Below are 23,737 nucleotides of genomic sequence, written 5' to 3' on the forward strand. Positions count from 1 at the left end.
AATTTCTGTGTTAACAGCAGAACCATCATCTGCCCTCACATAGATGGGGTTGCCAAAGCTCTGTGTTCCAAATCATTTGAAGCCTTCTTGTACTGCTTGTGGCAAGCCAGAAGATAAAACAGTAGTCACTTCTAGAAAACAGAAAATCAGGAATCAGTGACTCTGCATCAGCCATAGACAGAATGAGGCTAATCATTGAAATGTTATGCAAATGATACAGGGCAGCCCAACCTTAGTTGGTTTTAGTGATTGGTTGCCATAGTTGATTTTATTTGTGTACCAGAAGTGAACCAATATGCCTTACTGATGAAAAGTATTTTGAACTTCACCATTCCACCTCAAGGCTTTGAAAAACTGGTGTCAGTAATAAGTACGCTAATTATTAATTCAGTAGTTGGGCTCAAACAAAAATGTTCAGTGTGGTCCTCAACCTTTAAATGAAGGCTCAGTAGTATTGAGTGCCATGAAATGTCAATGTCCTGTTTGTATTTTTATCAGGTATATCAAAGCTCTTGATACAATGCGACAGCTACGTCTGAAACAAAGTCAGGCTATCAAAGAGTGTCAGTTGGAATTGCGCTACCTGAAGCAAAACAAGGAGAAGGCCCAGCAGATGAAGGACATGTTAGCCACAAAGGAGACTCAGCTGGCATCCTCTAAAGACCATGTCTTGCAGATAGACAGCCGAATTGATCCACTTGAGGTGTGTGTTTTTTTATTGTTTTTATATGCATATAGAAACACTGACAAGTCTCATTCACATGGACGAAAAAGGGTCAAGTGGCGGTCTGGAATATATGGTGTCCTGAGGATGAATATTGGGCAATGCAGTCTCGTTTGAACCCTGCGTGATATCGCGGGATTTGACCACTTACGGGACAGCCGCTCCCGTTGCGCAATATATACACAGCATAACTTCACAGGGGAAATTGTGTACTGTTTTGTTTTCGGCGACAGTCACTGAAGCAGTCGCGAAAAAGTTCAGTTTTTTTTTTTTTCAGTTCCCAGTGGAGAAGGGAAGATGAGGCAAATGGGAGATGTGTGTTGGTAAACTAGTTAGCCTACACAGCTAACCAGAGTAGCTACATTCTCTCGCCTGCTCCAGGTCATAAACAAGCTGCAACACATGTCCACTTTCCACTGCATCGTCACTCTTTTCTTTGTATTTTTCACTTTGTTTGCGTGTAATTGCCCAAACTCACAGAGAAAGTGCTGTGTTTCTGTTCCCCAGATGTAGAGAAATTACGTCATAGCATCACATTTTACCCCTTTAGGCGCCCACCCTCGAACGACACTGCACTGCCCAATTGAAGGAGTCATATTGTGCTAAATCACTTTACTGTATATTACTTTTACATCTAAATATGGTTGTGGATTTTGACACCCAAGAAGTTGAGAAAATGTTCTTGCATGAGGCCTGTTCTTTCTTCATAAGTATCAGTTCATATATTTAAAAAATGGTGTATGCATGGTTATTATTTATTATGCATAGCTATTAATATTGTTACACTGAGGAAAAACATAATTTGATCTTTCTAGTTTGGGCAAACTACTTGCATGTGTTAATTACTCATCTACTTCGGTAATTACTGTATGAACATAATACAGATCGCAAAGGAGGGTGTGTTTTTCTTTTGGGGTTCTTTCTCTGCTGTAGTATTACCCAAAAACCTACCTAACTGTGGAAATATTAATTATAATTATGACAAATTCAATATTGTTGATGGTCGTGTGTATCACTTTCTTTAACATTGTGGGATTGAGCATATTTCTTAATTTTTGTTAACAAATTCAAACAAAATATACCTTGAAAAACAATTGGGGTGTGCAGGTGTGCGAAACAAATTTTCCAAAAATGCAGCTTTTGTGGCAATTTGAATGGATAAGCTGCATATGTAGTTGTAAGCAGCAGTATAATGGCGGTACCTATCAATCAGCATGTCCATTATAACTCATTATACTTAGATGAATAAGTCTTAGTTGGTAAAATCAAACTAGCAATCAGTGTAGTCTCGTGTTGCTTCACCGTCTTAACATGTAACAGGTCTTCTGAAACTGATATTTGAGCTTCAGTTTCTTGTGTAACATGTTTGTACGTCTGTTAGACTTTTATCTTTTAAATTATTCATCATCTCAATTTCAGAATCGAATGATGGACATTGATGGAAAGCTGGGAAAGTGATGAAGCTGGACAATGATATCAAGGCTTTAGACAGCAGGAAGAAACAGATGGAAGAAGACAATAAGGAGTTGGAGGAAACAATGGAACAGGTGACAGTGAAAGAATGCATATTGTTGCACGTGGGGGACATTAAATTGCAACTGACGTGATTTGTTTTTTTACTGATTCACATTATTTTGTGATAGTATGTCTTTTGTTCTGTTGGGGAAAAAAATTGATGATTGAATTGTGATGTTAACACATTATTTCGGCAAAATATTACCCTGCAATGGCACTGTTTGGCCCAAAAGCAGCTCAACATGGCAATCTTCACGTAGCATCAAAGAGGTACAGCTGCAGGCTGGCTGCACTGAAAACAGTGTGAATCCCCACAAGCAGCTCAGAGGAAAAAAAATGTTATTTTGTCAGTGTCTTAAAGCTTGTATGAAAAGGATACTTCAAACACAAACAGAGAATATGTGGCAGTTATATTTTGTGAGCAGGCAATGAGGTTGTGCCAAATAATGTATCTGAAGCAGGCGACAAATAGCACAGACTCTGACGGGGATGCAAGTGAAATGAATGGAATTTCCCACAATTTAGCTCGATCAGAGCACCGCAGCTCCTGTAGCCGCGGCACTCTGATCGCTTCCTTCGTCTGTTATGGAATAATGCTGAATTTATGCGGACATGATTGTTGTACAAAAGCTTCAGATATCTGTCGCTGAGATAGATGATTGGAGTGCAGTTTTAAGCAGAAACAAGGTGATAATCAGTGAAACGTGGCTGACGACGCATGCGCAGTGACGGCAGGGCTGACGGGGGACAGTTCGGTCGGAGACACCGTCTGGTGTCTATTTTACTCCAATAAGAGTTGATTTCACACTGTGAGTTGATTTAGCTCTGTGATAGAGTATATTTCACTCTATTTGGACTGGGATCAAATGCTATCCCGGAAGAGTAAATGTTACTCAGCAAAATTTCCTGTGTGTCATTTTTATTTTATTATATGAGACTAACTACATTATGTACACTCTTGTTATGTAAAGCATAACAAACCATATCAGTTGCTCTTTAAGAGGTGGTAGGATTTATTAAATGGTAAATATTCCTGTATCCTGCAGTCTGGCCCTGCTGTGTATGTAGGGCAGGGGTAGGCAACCCTGTTCCAGAAAGAGCCATGAGGGTGCAGGTTTTCTTTGCAGCCACTGACTCCACCAGTTGATTTTACTGATTAATATCACTTTGAGCAGATGGAATCAGTTAATCAGTGAAATCACCTGGTGGAGTCAGTGGCTGCAAAGAAAACCTGCACCCTCATGGCTCTTTCTGGAACAGGTTGCCTACCCCTGATGTAGGGTATTTAAATAAAGCAGACATTGTAATTGTCTTAAGACATGGTTTGGTTTGGTAACATAAACTGTTGGAAGTTGGAAACTTTGATTCAAGGTGTACCCAAGGTATATGCAAATGTGTGGCCTCATCTATGTATGCGTGTTTTAATTGTCTTAAAAGTTGTGTTAGACTGCATATTTTTATCAAACTGCGACCAAACTGCCTTGAGCTGCAGAGCCTAACTAAGGTGAAATTTACATATGGCAGGTGTTTCAAGGTACGGATGAGCAGCTGCAGGATATTACCAAAACCACCAGAGGACAGTTAAGGAGAAAGAAAGGAGGCTGACAGACTGCCAGAAGGAACTGGAGAGAGCTGGCCGGGAATGTCAGAGGCTCAACAGAGTCAAAGCTGATCTCCTAGTAGAACAAGGTACACACACGTTCTAGAGGGAGGATTTAACTTTGACACAAAAATTTAAATTTCTGTACTTAGTATGGAAATGATCTAATTTCTGCACTTGGTACATTTTGTGATTTTAAACATTTTTTCCCAGTTGGTCAAGGAGTCACTACACAGAGTAAAATGACCTGACCTGAAAAATTCACTTTTCTCAGTGAATGACATCACAGTGATGATCTGTTAATGATACAGATTCAGCACAAAAATGGGTTGATCGAAGTAATGATCAGTCTGCAACATGACGTTATCTAGAGACCCCTCAGCCTGTCTTTTTGTCAGCCCAAACCTGAGGTCAACTGGTAATTTATCCGCAGGGATCGATAGCAGGCTTCCCATTGGCCACACCTGCCGTCACTCTGCTGCATGCAAGTGTGAAAAGGCAGTGAACCATCTGAACTTAAACAGCTGTGAATCAGACAACAAAATGCATGGTGCAAGATCTCCATCAACAAACTGATTTCCATCAAGTTGTGATACATATCGGGTGTCCCAAAAAAATATGCAACATTTTATCAGCAAAGAAAATGGTCAAGCATATGTCCTGGGAAATAATGTTATGGCTGGAATCGAAAGCTGAAGGTTGAAGTTTCATACCATGTCAGGATTCAAAGTATTCAAAAGAAGTTTATGGTCATATGCACATAGGAACATGTTCCTTGCACAATGAAATGTGTCTACTGCATTTAACCCATCCTAATTGCCAGTTATGTTGTGAAAGTGTAGGAACACGGACCCACAACAGGGGGCGTAAAAGAACGGGGCAATGGAAAGCCAAACAGTAACAGTTTAATGTTGTAATTGTGCCCAACGGAATACAGACAACAATCAGTTTGGGACTACAGTCAATTACACGTTGGGTGACGTGTGGGCAGGTTGAGGATAGGAGACGCCCGTCCAGAACCGAGCCGGATCCCACACGGCCCTCACCGCCAACGGACCTGAAGAACACCGGAGCCGCCAAGTCCTGGGTTCCCCAGGTGGTCACCGTCTTCAGCTGTCAGACCTGGTACTGCTGGCAGAGAATAGAAACAGCACAGGTGAGTGTGAGTATGCACACTCAGTAATTCCACAGTCTGTGTTCAGTAAGGAGGGAGCACCTCCACCTCTAATCACACACTCGTGCAGCTCCTGTCTAACCACTTATCTGGTTGGGGTGTGAAGCGAAGCAGTCGCTGATCACACCAACGCCAATCCCACAGATAAGGCAATCACAAGGAAAACAGCTGCAAAGAAGTTCAGACTATTAGTCAGCGTTAAATACAGCGGAGCATATTACCTCCAGGTAGCTGATTTCTCGGCGGGGAGGTGGAGTTGCAGTCCGGCCTTTATGGTGATGTGTTGAGTAGTGGATGAGTGACAGCGGTACGGATGATGAGTGACAGCTGTCACTCCCGGTCGCTCCGACCGCCCTCTCGTGCTTGAAGCCCGCACTTCAAGCAGGGCGCCATCTTGTGGTGGTGGGCCAGCAGTACCTCCTCTTCAGCGGCCCACACAACAAGTTAGGAGCAGAAGTCGCCTTTAGGCGCCCGGGGACCAGCTCCAGATGTACTAGGTCAACAGCAGGGCTGAGCAAACCATGACCGGCTCTTTACAGACAACACACACAACACACATGAGCCGGCCCGGTACATAAACACATATAAAAGCACACACAAGGTAAAAACGTGGGATAGAAAAACCCTTCATAGCTTCTGCATTACACAGCAGCAATGCAGGGGGAAAAAAAACCCATCAGCACAAAAAACAATGATCACACACACAGACAGGAGACGAAAGACGACAGCCGAGATTTGAAAGTCCAGTTTATCAGAACACCCGGAGGCAGCCTTTAGGCGCCATCAACAGCCTTGTTCATCCATCTGGAAGGAGGAGGGGCTCAGCCCTGAACAATTCACTGTCCACAGTCAACATCAGAGCTGGAGAAGCTGAGGGAGGGAGAGACTGGGGAGCGAGGCTTAAGTGTTGTCCTTCCTTCAGGAGGTTTTTATCGCAGCGCCCTTGAAGTGCAGCTGTGTTTTTGGGAAGCCAAATGAATATCCAGATTAGCAGACGCCTGAAAGATTCCACAGTCTGAGAACAGAGTGGCTCTCAATACATCTGAATGTAGAAAGGATGCGGTCTTACTGATGGTCAAAGCGGTTTTCCAGCGCCGCTATCTTACCGGAGATGGTATCCAACGCGCGGTTAACACCCGCAGATTGAGCTGACACTGCCCTTCCAATCGAATCAGTCTGGTGGGGCAGCCTGGACGGGCCAATTATAGCTGCTTCAACCTTCTTGAGTTTCCGGTAAACCAGTGCTATGCCCGCTCCACACAGCAGAAAGCCAGTCACCAATGAGCAAATATATACACCTCTTTGACATCCTCCACAGACAGTGTGTAAAGGCACATGACCTGCCATCTCCTCCACGAGTCCATCACGTAACCCATCACATGCGTCCCGGCAGGACAGGTCGGGTCCTCCGCCCCCGAATGTCTTGTAGGAAATAGTGTCAATTGCATTAAGAGACCACTTTAACAGATCCATTTTTGTCGTTTTCCAGAAGAGCAAAGCTGCAGCCTCACAGACAACACGCCACAGAAGCAGGAAAGATAAGGAGGGAGGGAGTGTGCAAGCTGACAAAAAAAAATCAATATTGGCCCTGCATTTTGTCAGTCTAGCATAAAGTCGCTGCAACCTGTTTGACACTCATGGTCTGGTGCCAAAACTCAAATCATTTTTGTTCGCTGTAGTATGGTTAATCTTGGCATTTTCCTGAGTATTGCTTGGCATCAACATAAACTTCAGGGTCTCTGAAAGTAAAAAAGAAACATAAGTAATTAAGTTTGTAGCATTTAAGGGTCAAACTGAGTGTTTTTAAATGTTGTATATTATATATATATATATATATATATATATAATATATATATATATATAAAATTTCAATTCACAATTTTTTTTTTGTCCCTTGTATGCCATACCGGTCTGCGCCATTGTTTTCTGCCAGAGCGATGGAGCTATATTCTGATTGGTCAACACTTTTCTGATTGGAGATCAGAAAAGTGTTGAGTGAGTAACAGTGGATCCGCCAGACATTTACAATTCTGATTGCAAATGTCAGCAAGTGTATCTGCGTGGAAAATTTAATTTGTAAGTCTACAAATTAAAGATGTCAGGAGAACGAGTCAAAACCAGATTCTGAAAATGTGACTACAGTGGTCCTCAATTAAGGCCACCTGAACTGCAGACTAAAAGTGGTCACATCAGAGGTGTAGCCTTTGTTGAGGGGGAGACAAAATCCAGCATGTGTACAACACAGTACCTGATAACATATTGCTACAAGCATGAAGTATGCAGGGAAAAAAAAAATCAGATTTATTGACTACAGTCAGACATAAACCATGTTTTCCACTCAATCTAAGTTCAAAACATCACAGCATAAGAATTGTAAGTCACAAAAATTAAATAAAATCTTTAACTTGCCTGGCAACATCTGATGCCTTGGAAACGTCATGCATTACCATCAACACATGATGCAAGAGTTTCTTCCTACAGTGCATCTTCAGCGTTTGTATGAATGTTGTTGAGCTGTGTTTTACCAACACTGAAATCAACAGCAAACTTTCAGGAACCTTCTCATTTCTGATTCAAACAAATTACTTTCACCTTTTCTTCCAACTTTAAAGCTTTTCTTTTCTGAGATGCGGTCGTTTTGCCAACAGGAGCCATTTTTCTTTGTTCTTTTGTTTACTGGAGTATTCTTGCAAGCTCACGTTTTGACACAACTTCTGTGGGGAAACCCGGTTGGAAATTTCCATGGAATGGCCACTGTTGAGGGGATTTTCATCCTTTTGAGTGGGCTGCTGGCTACGTTTGAGGGGTGGCCTCTCTTGAGAGGTGAAATCAATAGAAAGACAGTTGTTGCAGTAGAAATGTGGCCGTATGTGAGGGGTGGCCTCTCCTGAGAGGGGCCACTAATGTGGGGGACCACTGTATACTCATTTTTCTACTATGTCAGTATTGTCAGTATTTACAGAGGATGCAGTTTTTACACACGTTGTTGAATTCCAAGCATGAAAAAACAACTTTTGCTGCAGCAGAAACTGATATGCAGCTTTCTATCTGAAGCGTGCATTGACTGTTAGGCTTCACTTACAGTGGAGTCAGAGAGAGCGATCCATGACATAACACTGTTAATGGTAAATAGAAATAAAATGCTTTCCTAAGACAAAAATCATGGAGCGTGTCGGATCGATTTAGTTTGTGTCAAAGCCCTTAAATCCATTATGAATCATCTGTGCAATTTACGGACGCTAAATTAGCTAGTTCTGAGCATCATTATCCTGGGTGTGCAGAGGCAGCTTAACTCATCATTTTCACAAAAAGGCTCATTAAATTCTGGTGCAGAAGATATTTTAGAATATGAGCTTAAGATGTAACACAAGCATATAATACAACCCCTGGCAAAAATTATGGAATCACTGGACTCGAAGGATGTTCATTCAGTTGTTTAATTTTGTAGAAAAAAGCAGATCACAGACATGACACAAAACTAAAGTCATTTCAGATGGCAACTTTCTGGCTTTAAAAAACACTATAAGAAATCAGGAAAAAAAAATTGTGGCAGTCAGTAACGGTTACTTTGTTAGACCAAGCAGAGGGAAAAAAAATATGGACTCACTCAATTCTGAGGAATAAATTATGGAATCACCCTGTAAATTTTCATCCCCAAAACTAACACCTGCATCAAATCAGATCTGCTCGTTTACGTTGTTTACGTTGATATTTTGGACACTTTTCTTATCCCATCAGTTGAAAGGATGTTTGGGGATGATGAAATCATTTTTCAAGATGATAATGCATCTTGCCATAGAGCAAAAACTGTGAAAACATTCCTTGCAAAAAGACACATAGGGTCAACATGGCCTGCAAATAATCCGGATCTTAATCCAATTGAAAATCTTTGGTAGAAGTTGAAGAAAATGGTCCATGACAAGGCTCCAACCTGCAAAGCTGATCTGGCAACAGCAATCAGAGAAAGTTGGAGCCAGATTGATGAAGAGTACTGTTTGTCACTCATTAAGTCCATGCCTCAGAGACTGCAAGCTGTTATAAAAGCCAGAGGTGGTGCAACAAAATACTAGTGATGTGTTGGAGCGTTCTTTTGTTTTTCATGATTCCATAATTTTTTCCTCAGAATTGAGTGATTCCATATTTTTTTCCCTCTGCTTGCTCTAAAAAAGTAACCGTTACTGACTGCCACAATTTTTTTTCCTGATTTCTTATAGTGTTTCTTAAAGCCAGAAAGATGCCATTTGAAATGACTTTAGTTTTGTGTCATATCTGTGATCTGCTTTTTTTTCCTACAAAATTAAACAACTGAATGAACATCCTCCGAGGCCGGTGATTCCATAATTTTTGCCAGGGGTTGTAGTAGAGGACCTAGCTGAGACATGTATGCACATCATTTAGGAGAGGATAACGCAACTGGTCTAGACTAATATGACCCTAATGAACAACTTGGGATATGTACCAAAATCTCTATCCGGTACTAACAGACCGAAAATGACCACGCCCTTTTTCGTCCTGAGTGTTACTTCAAATATAGCTGTATTTTCTAAACTGCAGCAGCTATAGATTTTCCAAGGTACTCAAAATGTTCAGACAGAATGACCAGTACATGTTTGAGAGGGTCACAGAAAAGTGTAAAATTTCTATTTTTATATTTTAAGAGGAAATGGATAAAATAAGTGGGTCAACTTAATAACGTACATCGAACGAAAATGAACATTTGCCGAATGAATGAATGAATCTATTTGGCACACATGGATCCAAAGCAAATCAACAAAACACACAAAGAAAAAGAGAAAATAGTCCAACTGTGCACCCATGTGGCCGAAAGGGTGCAGGCAGAAGCAAAGCTTATAGATGCCTACCTCTTTAATCAGAATTAAAAATAAAAAGTGTACATATTCATATAAAAATTATACATATACCTAATATAAATATAAATTGATCTCTGAACTACAATTTCAAAAACACAAATGTACAAGCAGCAGTACACCAAAACAAGACAAAAGCAATAAATCTAATTTAACATACTATAATGAGCAAACAAATAGTTTATTTAGAGTCTTTTAAAGCCTACTAAAGTACCAGTTGGTTATATGTTATCTGGGCAGTTTTTCCAAATGTTAACACCTTTTACAGAAACAGAATGACTTTTTACTGTAGTTCGTATCTTTGATTTCTGGAATAACAATGTGCCTCATAAATTAAACCTGGAGTCTCATTTTATACAGGTCCTGGACATGTAGTGGCAGAAGTTTATTTTGTGCTTTGAACATAATTTCTATTATGATATATTCAATCATATCCCAATATTTCAAAATATGCAAACGTGCATTTGTTGGCTCACAGTATGATTTCTTACAAATAATTCTTATAGCTTTCTTTTGAAGTAAAAATATAGGATTGTGTTTGTTTTGTAGGTGGTTCACCAAACTTCATGAATGATATAAAGTAACTGAGTGTTGGGGGGAGCAGGTCTTGTGCTTTATACAAGATGGCAATGATCTTTGACATTTTAGATTTAACATAATTTATATATGTTTTCCAACTTAGAATGTCATCGATAACGACCCCTAGAAATTTGGCTTCATTTACAAGTTCAGTTCAACATTGTGTACTCTTAAACTTCTACATAAGATCCTGGGCTTTTTATAATGAAATATTATGAAAATTTATTTTCAGTCATACTGTTATCAGTGGAATATTGATTTACAGTGAAAATGCAAAATTTGTTTCTTTAGCAGATGGCAGTATCTAGAGATCTTAAGTGTTTTAAAGATTATCAGGGAAAATTTACAACAGAAAGTTTAAGTTGCTAAACTTAAATGCTAAACTTAAACTTCCTACCAGGCTGCTCAAGGAAGCCCTACCATTATTTAATGCTTTGATCTTAAATATGATCAATCTATCTTTATTAGTTGGCTATGTACCACAGGCTTTTAAGGTGGCAGTAATTAAACCATTATTTAAAAAGCCATCACTTGACCCAGCTATCTTAGATAATTATAGGCCAATCTCCAACCTTCCTTTCTCTCAAAAATTCTTGAAAGGGTAGTTGTAAACAGCTAACTGATCATCTGCAGAGGAATGGTCTATTTGAAGAGTTTCAGTCAGGTTTTAGAATTCATCATAGTACAGAAACAGCATTAGTGAAGGTTACAAATGATCTTCTTATGGCCTCAGACAGTGGACTCATCTCTGTGCTTGTTCTGTTAGACCTCAGTGCTGCTTTTGATACTGTTGACCATAAAATTTTATTACAGAGATTAGAGCATGCCATAGGTATTAAAGGCACTGCGCTGCGGTGGTTTGAATCATATTTATCTAATAGATTACAATTTGTTCATGTAAATGGGGAATCTTCTTCACAGACTAAGGTTAATTATGGAGTTCCACAAGGTTCTGTGCTAGGACCAATTTTATTCACTTTATACATGCTTCCCTTAGGCAGTATTATTAGACGGCATTGCTTAAATTTTCATTGTTACGCAGATGATACCAGCTTATCTATCCATGAAGCCAGAGGACACACACCAATTAGCTAAACTGCAGGATTGTCTTACAGACATAAAGACATGGATGACCTCTAATTTCCTGCTTTTAAACTCAGATAAAACTGAAGTTATTGTACTTGGCCCCACAAATCTTAGAAACATGGTGTCTAACCAGATCCTTACTCTGGATGGCATTACCCTGACCTCTAGTAATACTGTGAGAAATCTTGGAGTCATTTTTGATCAGGATATGTCATTCAAAGCGCATATTAAACAAATATGTAGGACTGCTTTTTTGCATTTACGCAATATCTCTAAAATTAGAAAGGTCTTGTCTCAGAGTGATGCTGAAAAACTAATTCATGCATTTATTTCCTCTAGGCTGGGCTATTGTAATTCATTATTATCAGGTTGTCCTAAAAGTTCCCTGAAAAGCCTTCAGTTAATTCAAAATGCTGCAGCTAGAGTACTAATGGGGACTAGAAGGAGAGAGCATATCTCACCCATATTGGCCTCTCTTCATTGGCTTCCTGTTAATTAAGGAATAGATCTTCCCCCCCTAGCGAGGTGGAATGTCACCTCGCTAGGGGGGAAGGAGCCTGAGCTTGTGCAGGAGGTTGAGAGATACCAACTAGAGATAGTCGGGCTCACCTCCACGCACACCTTGGGCTCTGGTACCCAACTCCTGGAGAGGGGCTGGATGCTTCATTTTTCTGGCGTTGCCCATGGGGAGAGGTGGAGAGCTGGGGTCGCATTGCTTATTGCTCCCCAGCTCAGTCGCCATGTGTTGGAGTTCACTCCGGTGAACGAGAGGGTCGCGTCCCTATGCCTTCGGGTCGGGGACAGGTCTCTCACCATTGTCTCGGCCTACGGGCCGAGCAGCAGTGCAGAGTACCCGACCTTTCTGGAGTCCCTGGGAGGGGTACTAGATAGCGCTCCGACTGGGGACTCCATTGTTCTCCTGGGGGATTTCAACGGCCACGTGGGCGGCGACAGTGAGACCTAGAGGGGGGTGATTGGGAAGCACGGCCTCCCCGATCTGAACCCGAGTGGTGTTCAGTTGTTGGACTTCTGTGCTAGTCACAGTTTGTCCATCACGAACACCATGTTCGAGCACAAGGGTGTCCATATGTGCACGTGGCACCAGGACACCCTGAGCCGGAGGTCGATGATCGACTTTGTAGTCGTATCATCTGACCTTCGGCCACGTGTCTCGGACACTCGAGTGAAGAGAGGGAGCTGTCGACCAATCACCACCTGGTGGTGAGTTGGATCCGCTGGGAGGGGAGGAAGCCGGTCAGACCTGGCAGGCCCAAACGTATCATGAGGGTCTGCTGGGAACAACTGGCGGGACCCTCTGTCAGCGAGGTCTTCAACTCCCACCTCCGGGAGAGCTTCTCCCATATCCCGGGGGAGGTTGGAGACATGGAGTCCAAGTGGACCATGTTCTCCACCTCCATTGTCGATGCGGCCGCTCATAGCTGTGGTCGCAAGGTCTCTGGTGCCTGTCGCGGCGGCAGTCCCCGAACCCAGTGGTGGACACCAGAAGTAAGGGATGCTGTCAAGCTGAAGAAGGAGTCCTACTTATCTTTGTTGGTAGGTGGGACCCCAGAGGCAGCAGACAGGTACCGGCAGGCCAAGCGTGCCGCAGCCCGTGCGGTCGCAGAGGCAAAAACTCGGGTCTGGGAGGAGTTCGGGGAGGCTATGGAGGAGGACTATCGGTCGGCCTCGAAGAGATTCTGGCGAACCGTCCGACGCCTCAGGAGACGGAAGCAGCTCTCCACCAGCACTGTTTATGGTGCGGGTGGGGAGCTGTTGACCCTAACTGGGGATGTTGTCGGGCGGTGGAAGGAGTACTTCAAGGATCTCCTCAATCCCATCGTCACGTCTTCCGAAGAGGAAGCAGAGACTGGGGACTCAGAGGCGGACTCATCCATTACCCAGGCCGAAGTCACCATGGTGGTTAGAAAGCTCCTCGGTAGCAAGGCTCCTGGGGTGGATGAAATCCGTCCTGAGTACCTTAAGTCTCTGGATGTTGTGGGACTGTCTTGGCTGACACGCCTCTGCAACATCGCATGGCGATCGGGGACAGTGCCTCTGGATTGGCAGACCGGGGTGGTGGTCCCTCTGTTTAAGAAGGGGGACCGGAGGGTGTGTTCCAACTATAGGGGGATCACACTCCTCAGCCTCCCCAGTAAGGTCTATTCCAGAGTACTGGAGAGGAGAATTCGACCGATGGTCGAACCTCGGATTCAGGAGGAGCAGTGTGGTTTTCGTCCTGGTCGCGGCACACTGGACCAGCTCTACACACTCCATCAGGTGCTCAAGGGTTCAAGGGTCTGGGAAGACCCAGGACACGCTGGAGGGACTACATCTCTCGGCTGGCTTGGGAACGCCTTGGGTTTCCCCCGGAGGAGCTGGGGGAGGTGTGTGTGGATCGGGAGGTCTGGGCGGCTTTGCTTGAGCTGCTGCCCCCGCGACCTGATTCCGCATAAAGCGGAAGAAAATGGATGGATGGATGGAATACATCCATAAAATCTCTCATGACTGATGGTACAATCGCACACATTTTCCTTTTTTCAGAATTTTCCTTAGGGTCAAGGGAGCATTTCCCACCCCACTCTGATCGGTTTCTCGTGTTCTAGAAAACTTCCTGCTATGCAAAATGTAAACAGGTTAACTCGAAGTGACAGAATCAAGAAGAAAGCTGCTAAAACAAATATTTTGTAAAATCCTTCATTCTGTATTTTTTTAAAAAAAATCTGCATTGTATGAGCTGTTGTTTGGACACCTACAGATCTTATACAGTGCATTATTTGGTGAGCTCCTCTTTTCTCGTTGAGCAGGTCGCCTTCAGCTGGAAAATGACCGCCAGTCTCAAAACATCAAGACTCGTGATACTCAGGTGAGTGAAAACAGGTTATATCAAATGCAATGAAGCACAGGTTGTGCATGAGCTACAAATCAAAGTGATTTGCACTGATTGTGTGCCCACAACCAGTGGGGGGCCGCTAATCAAAACTTCAGCATTCTTGAGTTTCTCCATCTAAATTTATTCATTTATTTTGGGGGTGAAGTTATTTTAATGACTTTTAAAATAAATCCCACTACCACCAAAAAAAAAACAAGTGAAATGTTACAGAGCTGTCATTTATATTGAAGCACCCCCCCTCAACAACAACAACAAAAAAACTGAAACAGAAAGAAAAAAAAAAACCCCATCAAGCAACAGTATGTAGGATTCATGGGTATTTATTGGCATAAATGGAATGCAGCATTCATAACCATCTGTTCATCAGTGTGTAATGAATTAGCTGCAACAACAAATCAAAATTATGCATAGTGATGGCATTAACTATTTCAGGGACCCCTAATTTTTTGAACTTTTCTGTCTACATTCACTTCACTGTGACCATATCCTTGAAAATTGATCTCTTAAAGCTTTCTGAAGCAATGTAGGGGCTGGGAATTTTTGCTGTGTGCAGTAGTCACAGCAGAAAAGACAAGTATAGTTACACTGAGTGAATTACTTTTATAATGAATAAGTAATGGCATGCTACATAGTTTGTTTTTGTTTTGATTGTTTTTTCTCTCTGTTTGGGCAGCACGGTGACTCTGGTTAGCACTGTTGCCTCACAGCAAGAAGGTCATGGATTCAATTTCCACCTGTGGCTTTTCTGTGTGGAGTTTGCATGTTCTCCCCGTGTTTGCATGGGTTTCCTCCAGGTGCTCCGGTTTCCTCCCAGATTTAAAGACGTGCAGGTTAGGTGGATTGGAAACTTTAGAATTGTCCAGGTCTCCCTTGCAAAAATCTCAGTGAGACTAACCTGGTAAAATAAAGGTTAAATGAAATGAAATGCTGTGGACCCATTGCTATTAGCATGTTGTCATGTGAAAAGCATTACCCAGTTGGCACATCAGACATGTAAATAAATAAGATTCTTAAACATTCCTGAAATGCAGTGAAGCTGGCAAACTACAAAAATGTGGCAGGTATTAGCTTAGCTCCATCGATATGTCGCTTAAATAATGATCCAGATGAGACTTTGGCGATCCCAATCAATCAGAAAAAAGCCTTAATCAAGCCTAATTTCAAGTGCTTTAATCAGATTGAGACATCCCTCATAAATAACATGTCAAATGGTTTACAGATGCAAATTTCCTGATAGCTGTCAGTTTGGCTAATTGGGTAGCTATCTGGCTGTGGTTGCTAGTTAGGTTAGACAAGCTAACCAGTAAGTAGCAGACAACTTTAACCAGGTAAAAAACAAAAAAACTTCACGATTATCCTTTTGGTTAGAAGTGGTCGTTCAACACTGCTCAGTGACGTTGTAATCTGCTTCCACTTATTTAAAAGGAAAATATTGTTTGAATTTTCATAACAGAAATGCATTTCTGTCCAGTGAAAACTCCATTTTCTTGTGCTGCTCCATTCAGCGTGTGGTGTATGGGCAGGTGAAATGTAGGATGTTTTCAGTCAAGCAATTCACAGGAATGTTTTTTCCATAATTTAATTTGAGGCAAAATGTTATTTTTAGTAATCCATTAATTCTAAGAATGTGACTGTATTCTGAATACCATTTATTTATATTGTATTTTTATTTAGTTTTTATCATTATCAGGGCAATGTATACATTTCTATATCTCTGTACATTTGTACACATTCAGGCATTAAATACTCAAAATGTTAAGTTTCCACTCCCAAACATTCAGGGGGGTGTAAAATAGTCGCTCAATGACTTGAACAAAAGGTTTAATAAAAATGTGCAGTATGTATCACAGAAAGGGTGGTAGTATGACATGTGCATAGAGGGAGCAAAAAGTAAGGGTCAGACAGGGGACACAAAGTAACCCTCTCATTGCATTACCAAAGCCATGGCGTGGTTTCATTGCCCAACAAAATGGATTTTTGGAGCTTTAATGTGTATGTGATTTGCTCCATTTGAAAGAAATCCCATACTTTTTCGATTCATATACATATTATAAGTTGGTGAATTTGGCCTCAGCCATCTAACAGTTATACATTTTGATGCAGCTATGAATAAAATATTCAGTGGATATTTTGTGTCCCTGTCCTCCAATCCTCCAGGAATTGCCCTCAATAATCCCGCTGTACTGTAGGTTCCCTTGGGATATCTTGTTGGAAAACCACTTTGATGGCATCAAATATCTCTCTCTAATAAAAGCTTAGCTTTGGACAGGACCAGAATATGTGAGTGTGATAAACGCTCCACAGTTCCTCCAACATGAGTTGGACTCATCTTCGCTACTGTTTCTGGTGTCCTAAAAAATCGAGAGATTATTTTCCATTTAAATTCCCTCCATGTGTTTTAAATTTATGCACAGGTGTGCCTCAGTGGTTCCAAGTACCCCGATGACATGGTCTTGGTCATCTCCACCTCCCACCTCTGCTTTATCTGTAGGGAGTTATGCAGATTCTTGGATAAGAACAGATGGTAGAATTTGCTAAATTATTTTCTTATCCCTATACCCCATTTGTATTTATATTATAAACCTTTCTATGGAGGTAGGTTTTATGGGTTTTGTCCATTCCTTGTGTGCCACCAGGAAAGTTCTTAACTGTAAATATCTAAAGAAATCTGTCTTCAGAAGATGAATGTCATTTTTCAGATGTTCAAATAACTTAAGGGTTTTTCCATTAAATAAAAGGGCTAAATGAACCTCTCTATGATCAGATCATTTTCTAAAGCTGGCATCTATGTTGTTAGGTATGAATGTCTTCATAAAGACAGTACTCGTTAGTGATGAAATTACCTTTAGTAGTCCAAAAGCTGACCGTTTTTTTTTTCTTTTCTTTTTTCAGATTTTAAGACCAATCTTAGTGAAGTCTGCCAATTCTTTAATTGGTGTGTCTATCAATCAATCAATCAATTTCTTTATATAGCGCCAAATCACAACAGTTGCCCCAAGGCGCTTTATATTGTAAGGCAAGGCCATACAATAATTATGTAAAACCCCAACGGTCAAAACGACCCCCTGTGAGCAAGCACTTGGCTACAGTGGGAAGGAAAAACTCCCTTTTAACAGGAAGAAACCTCCAGCAGAACCAGGCTCAGGGAGGGGCAGTCTTCTGCTGGGACTGGTTGGGGCTGAGGGAGAGAACCAGGAAAAAGACATGCTGTGGAGGGGAGCAGAGATCAATCACTAATGATTAAATGCAGAGTGGTGCATACAGAGCAAAAAGAGAAAGAAACAGTGCATCATGGGAACCCCCCAGCAGTCTACGTCTATAGGAGCATAACTAAGGGATGGTTCTGGGTCACCTGATCCAGCCCTAACTATAAGCTTTAGCAAAAAGGAAAGTTTTAAGCCTAATCTTAAAAGTAGAGAGGGTGTCTGTCTCCCTGATCTGAATTGGGAGCTGGTTCCACAGGAGAGGAGCCTGAAAGCTGAAGGCTCTGCCTCCCATTCTACTCTTACAAACCCTAGGAACTACAAGTAAGCCTGCAGTCTGAGAGCGAAGCGCTCTATTGGGGTGATATGGTACTACGAGGTCCCTAAGATAAGATGGAACCTGATTATTCAAAACCTTATAAGTAAGAAGAAGAATTTTAAATTCTATTCTAGAATTAACAGGAAGCCAATGAAGAGAGGCCAATATGGGTGAGATATGCTCTCTCCTTCTAATCCCCGTCAGTACTCTAGCTGCAGCATTTTGAATTAACTGAAGGCTTTTTAGGGAACTTTTAGGACAACCTGATAATAATGAATTACAATAGTCCAGCCTAGAGGAAATAAATGCATGAATTAGTTTTTCAGCATCACTCTGAGACAAGACCTTTCTGATTTTAGAGATATTGCGTAAATGCAAAAAAGCAGTCCTACATATTTGTTTAATATGCGCTTTGAATGACATATCCTGATCAAAAATGACTCCAAGATTTCTCACAGTATTACTCGAGGTCAGGGTAATGCCATCCAGAGTAAGGATGGTTAGACACCATGTTTCTAAGATTTGTGGGGCCAAGTACAATAACTTCAGTTTTATCTGAGTTTAAAAGCAGGAAATTAGAGGTCATCCATGTCTTTATGTCTGTAAGACAATCCTGCAGTTTAGCTAATTGGTGTGTGTCCTCTGGCTTCATGGATAGATAAAGCTGGGTATCATCTGCGTAACAATGAAAATTTAAGCAATACCGTCTAATAATACTGCCTAAGGGAAGCATGTATAAAGTGAATAAAATTGGTCCTAGCACAGAACCTTGTGGAACTCCATAATTAACTTTAGTCTGTGAAGAAGATTCCCCATTTACATGAACAAATTGTAATCTATTAGACAAATATGATTCAAACCACCGCAGCGCAGTGCCTTTAATACCTATGGCATGCTCTAATCTCTGTAATAAAATTTTATGGTCAACAGTATCAAAAGCAGCACTGAGGGTAAAAGGGTAGTATTTCAATATGTTCAATATTTCATCAATATGTGTTCAATATTAAGCCATCCCATGTGCCATTCTGAATCCACACTATTAGGTGCTTCAGTTATGCAGCCCAGAAATAATATTTTAAGTTTGGAAGCTTCAGATCACCATCTATTTTAGATAACTGTAAGGTTTTAAATCTAATTCTAGGGTGCTTTTTGTTTTTGTTTTTTTGGCCATTGAAATTAGAGATTATTTATCCAGTTTATCAAAAACTGACTTTGGGATTTCTACAGGTAACATCTAAAATTTAAAAAAAGCAGCCTTTCCAAAACATTTATATGGATACTTTCAACACAACCAAGTAGAAAGAGAGGAAGCACAGACCATTGTTACAAGTCGTTAGTAATGCACCATATCATTTTACCATATTTCGCTTTATAGAGCTTATGTAGAGATGGGGGTCTTTATATGCGAAGCTATTTAATACATTCTTTAGACCATGTAAATCCACTGTGGATTTTTATGCTCTCTGAAATCTTGCCACTGACATCCATAGCCTGTTTTTTTTTCCATGTTTACTTTCATATCTTGAATAATACCCATACTGAGAAATTCCTTTAAATGCGATATTGTTGAGGTTGATTTTGTCAGATATAATAACACATCATCAGCATATAATGATATTTTGTGCTCTTCCTTATTTATGACAGTTCCTTTTATATCATCACTAGCATGTTGCCCATGGGGATCCACAGGCTCAAGGTTGGGTAGTAAAATGGGTAGCTGACATTTTTGTGGTAAGGGTGGTGATAAATTAAGCAAAGCTTGTATAATGAGTTGGAATGGCGTGTGAGTCCAGAATGTTTTTAGAACCTTAGACCTCAACAATTTTTAGAAGAGCTCAACCCTTTTATTTCCTCTTAATTGTCATTTTCTAATATTAAATTACTGTCTTAATGTATTTCAATTTAGGTTCTTATTATCATATACATTATTATTATTATTATTATTATGATTATTTCTACTTCTATTTTGTCCTTTGATTTTTTTTTTTTTTTTTTTTTTAAATGGACCACAATGGAAATAAGTGTTTTCACTTTCTTGTCATCCATATATTTTTAATGTATTTATAATTATATTGTGTACTTACATTGAACTTAAAATCACTCACCACACCACGCTGTTAATATAAAGATGACTTACCTCCCCCTGCTGGAATGGTGTGCAAGTCCAGAAAGTACTTAGCAGCAGGCACGCACGCAATGTACGTCAACCTTATTTGACCTTTACTTTGGAGACCAAGCATTCAACATGGTCAAAACTATTCCATTTGTTATTTCTTCAACCAATAATTCGCTGTCGGGGAGTTTGAGTCTAGCTGCTCTTCAGTGCCAATAATGCGGATATTAATGCATCTTATTCTCACCTCCATGTCCACGCATCAGCCTTTTAAAGTTGTCAGTTGGCTTTAAGACTGGTTCCTGTGTTTTGTAATGGAAGGACTTCATGAGACCATGTTGATAATACACATTTCATATGGATAATCCATAATTGTCACAATTGTCAACTTCGGATTTAATTGCAGCCATGTTGTTTTTAATTTCAGACAACACCACTTGCTTTGCATTTTTCAGGGTGTCACAGTCTCCTGCCAGTGTGCTTTGGAGTTCCTCTCTTATGACTGTAGAGATTTATTCCCTCGAGGATAAAATTTCTGCTTTAATTTCTTTGGAGGTCATACCTGGCCTTTCGCTCCGGATCGGTGAGGGCTGAGCTTGGCTCTTGGGCGTATGTTGTCTCATGCTTCTTGTAGGAGGCGGATCACTGGCACTGTTGCTGTATTTATATTTTTGGAGCTTTCCTGTCATTCAAACTTGATTTTGAGTACTTACGTCGACCTTGGTGAGCTTTAAGACTGGTCCTGATGCCGAAATAGCTGTTCTAACACATAAATGTAAATTCTACAGGAGCTCTGAAAAAGATGTCTTACTCCATATCTTGCGCACTAGCGCCCCCCTGTATTTTGTATTCTAAATGCATATTCTAAATTCATGATTCTCACCAACACTAAGTCCTAATACAGTTAAGAAAGTGACAAACTTTTTCAACGCTTGATGACTGTATATGCTTACAGTTCAGTGCAAAAACAATTAGAATATTTAAAAATTGGAAAAACTGTGCTGTATTTTTCTGTCTACCCTTAATTGCAATTTTCGTGTGAGTTTTGAGAAGAAACATAACAACCTGTCGTGTGTTTGGATCAAGGTTGGTATAAATGGACTTGCAGAAAGTGTTTTACCCTGAATGCATTTGTGTAACATACATGATTTCAAACTGAGAACAGAACTGTTTGCTTTCCTCTGATAGATTGATTTACTTTAGAATCATGCCCAGTAAATATAAATGAAGCTCAGTCATCAAACTTCGTCCCTGACAGATGCTTGCCATGTATATAAATACATATTCTGTGATCCTCAGGTTCGCTCTTTGTCATCCTTTCTGGAATTGGAGGGTTATGATCGACCACCATTCACCACTCTGCAAATTCAGAGCTTTCACCGGCACATCACACAAAGACTGGAGGAGGAAAAGGCCACAGTCACACAGCTGATGGTAAGAAATGAGACTTTGCTTGACATTTTCTTCTTCTCCTCTTCGTGCTGTCTTTGATAATTTAACTCCTGAGTTTATCAAGCAGTTCCTCATCTTTCATAAACAGAAATCACTTCTCACAAGTCAAGTGAAGTCTGGGAGCATGCGCTGGTGTCACCGTCTCTACAACCCCAATTCCAATGAAGTTGGGACATTGTGTAAAATGTAAATAAAAACAGAATACAATGATTTGCAAATCCTCTTCAACCTATATTCAGTTGAATACATCACAAAGACAAGATATTTAATGTTCAAACTGATAAACTTTATTGTTTTTGTGCAAATAATTGCTCATTTTTAAATGGATGCCTGCAACACATTTCAAAAAAGTTGGGATGGGGCAGCAAAAGACTAGGAAAGTTCATGAATGCTCAAAGAACACCTGTTTGGAAACGGGTAAGTGTCATGATTGGGTATAAAAGGAGCATCCCCAAAAGGCTCAGCCGTTCACATGCAAAGATGGGGCGAGGATCACCTCTTTGTGAATAATTGTGTGAATAAATAGTCCAACAGTTTAAGAACAATGTTTCTCAACATCCAATTGCAAGGAATTTAGGGATTCCATCATCTACAGTCCGTAATATAATCAGAAGATTCGGAGAATCTGGAGAACTTTCTACAAATAAGCAGCAAGGCCGCAAACCAACATTGAATGTCCATGACCTTTGATCCCTCAGGCGGCACTGCATTAAAAACCGACATCATTGTGTAAAGGATCTTACCGCGTGGGCTCAGGAACACTTCAGAAAACCATTGTCAGTTAACACAGTTCATCGCTACATCTACAAGTGCAAGTTAAAACTCTACCATGCAAAGTGAAAGTCATACATCAACAACATCCAGAAATGCCACCGCCTTCTCTGGGCCCGAGCACTGAAAAAAACTGTCAACTCTAAAAATAAGCCAAATAATCCTAAATCTAGCCAAATTGTTTTATATTAAGCAAAAAAAATCTGCCAATGGGGTAAGAAAAATTTGCTTGGTTAGAAATTCTCAAAACTAGCAAACATTTTCCCAAAATAAGACATTTTTTCTAATGTAAAAAAATGCTCTACAAGATTATTTTTCTATTTAGACAAAAAATAAGTCCAATTTTCTTTAAACAAGTCTACTTTCTTAGATATCAGTTTTTGCAGTGAGCTCATTTGAAATGGACTAACACAAAGTGGAAAAGTGTGCTATGGTCTGATGAGTCCACATTTCAAATTGTTTTTGGAAATCATGGATGTCGTGTCCTCCAGACAAAAGAGGAAAAAGACCATCCAGATTGTTACCAGCGCAAAGTTCAAAAGCCAGCATCTGTGATAGTATGGGGGTGTGTTAGTGCCGAGGGCATGGACAACTTACACATCTGTGATGGCACCATCAATGCTGAAAGGTACATCCAGGTTTTGGAGCAACACATGCTGCCATCCAAGCAACGTCTTTTTCAAGGATGTCCCTGCTTATTTCAGCAAGACAATGCCAAGCCACATTCTGCACGTGCTACAACAGTGTGGCTTTGTAGTAAAAGAGTGCGGGTACTAGACTGGCCTGCCTGCAGTCCAGACCTGTCGCCTATTGAAAATGTGTGGCGCATTATGAAGTGCAAAATACGACAACAGAGACCCCGGACTGTTGAACAACTGAAGTCATACATCAAGCAAGAATGGGAAAGAATTCCACCTACAAAGCTTCAACAATTAGTGTTCTCAGTTCCCAAATGCTTATTGAGTGTTGTTAGAAGGAAAGGTGATGTAACACAGTGGTGAACATACCACTGTCCCAGTTTTTTTGAAATGTGTTGCAGGCATCCATTTCAAAATGAACAAATATTTGCACAAAAACAATAAAGTTTATCAGTTTGAACATTAAATATCTTGTATTTGCGGTGTATTCAATTGAATACAGATTGACAAGGATTTGCAAATCTTTGTATTCTGTTGTTATTTACATTTTACACATGTCCCAACTTCATTGGAATTGGGGTTGTATGACACCACGGAACTGCCTTGCACCCTGGATGGCAACCACCCAGGCATACAACCAGTCCAGACAATACAATCACTTCTCACATGGCACTAAAAATAAAGCTCTACCTGTAAGAAACAGAAGCTCATCTGAAAGATCAAAGATCTTTAGTGCCAAAATATTATGATTATAAATGTGATAAATTCAATGTCACAATGCAAAAATCATCGTTATAAATAGAAA

General features: G+C 40.7%; 1 protein-coding gene across 1 annotated transcript; it reads left to right on the plus strand.

Annotated features, from left to right (window-relative positions):
• Nucleotides 1–448: 448 nt before the first annotated feature.
• LOC117506258 (DNA repair protein RAD50-like) lies at nucleotides 449–21,505 on the plus strand (the record flags this gene model as incomplete). Its single annotated transcript, XM_034165755.1, is given in 7 exon segments — nucleotides 449–703; nucleotides 2,144–2,168; nucleotides 2,171–2,271; nucleotides 3,764–3,794; nucleotides 3,797–3,928; nucleotides 14,351–14,409; nucleotides 21,371–21,505. Coding segments are annotated over 7 exon segments (723 nt in total), but the record flags the coding sequence as incomplete, so codon positions are not given.
• Nucleotides 21,506–23,737: the final 2,232 nt, after the last annotated feature.

Source organism: Thalassophryne amazonica, unplaced genomic scaffold, assembly GCF_902500255.1.
Source record: "Thalassophryne amazonica unplaced genomic scaffold, fThaAma1.1, whole genome shotgun sequence".
Classification (NCBI taxonomy): Eukaryota; Metazoa; Chordata; class Actinopteri; order Batrachoidiformes; family Batrachoididae; genus Thalassophryne; species Thalassophryne amazonica.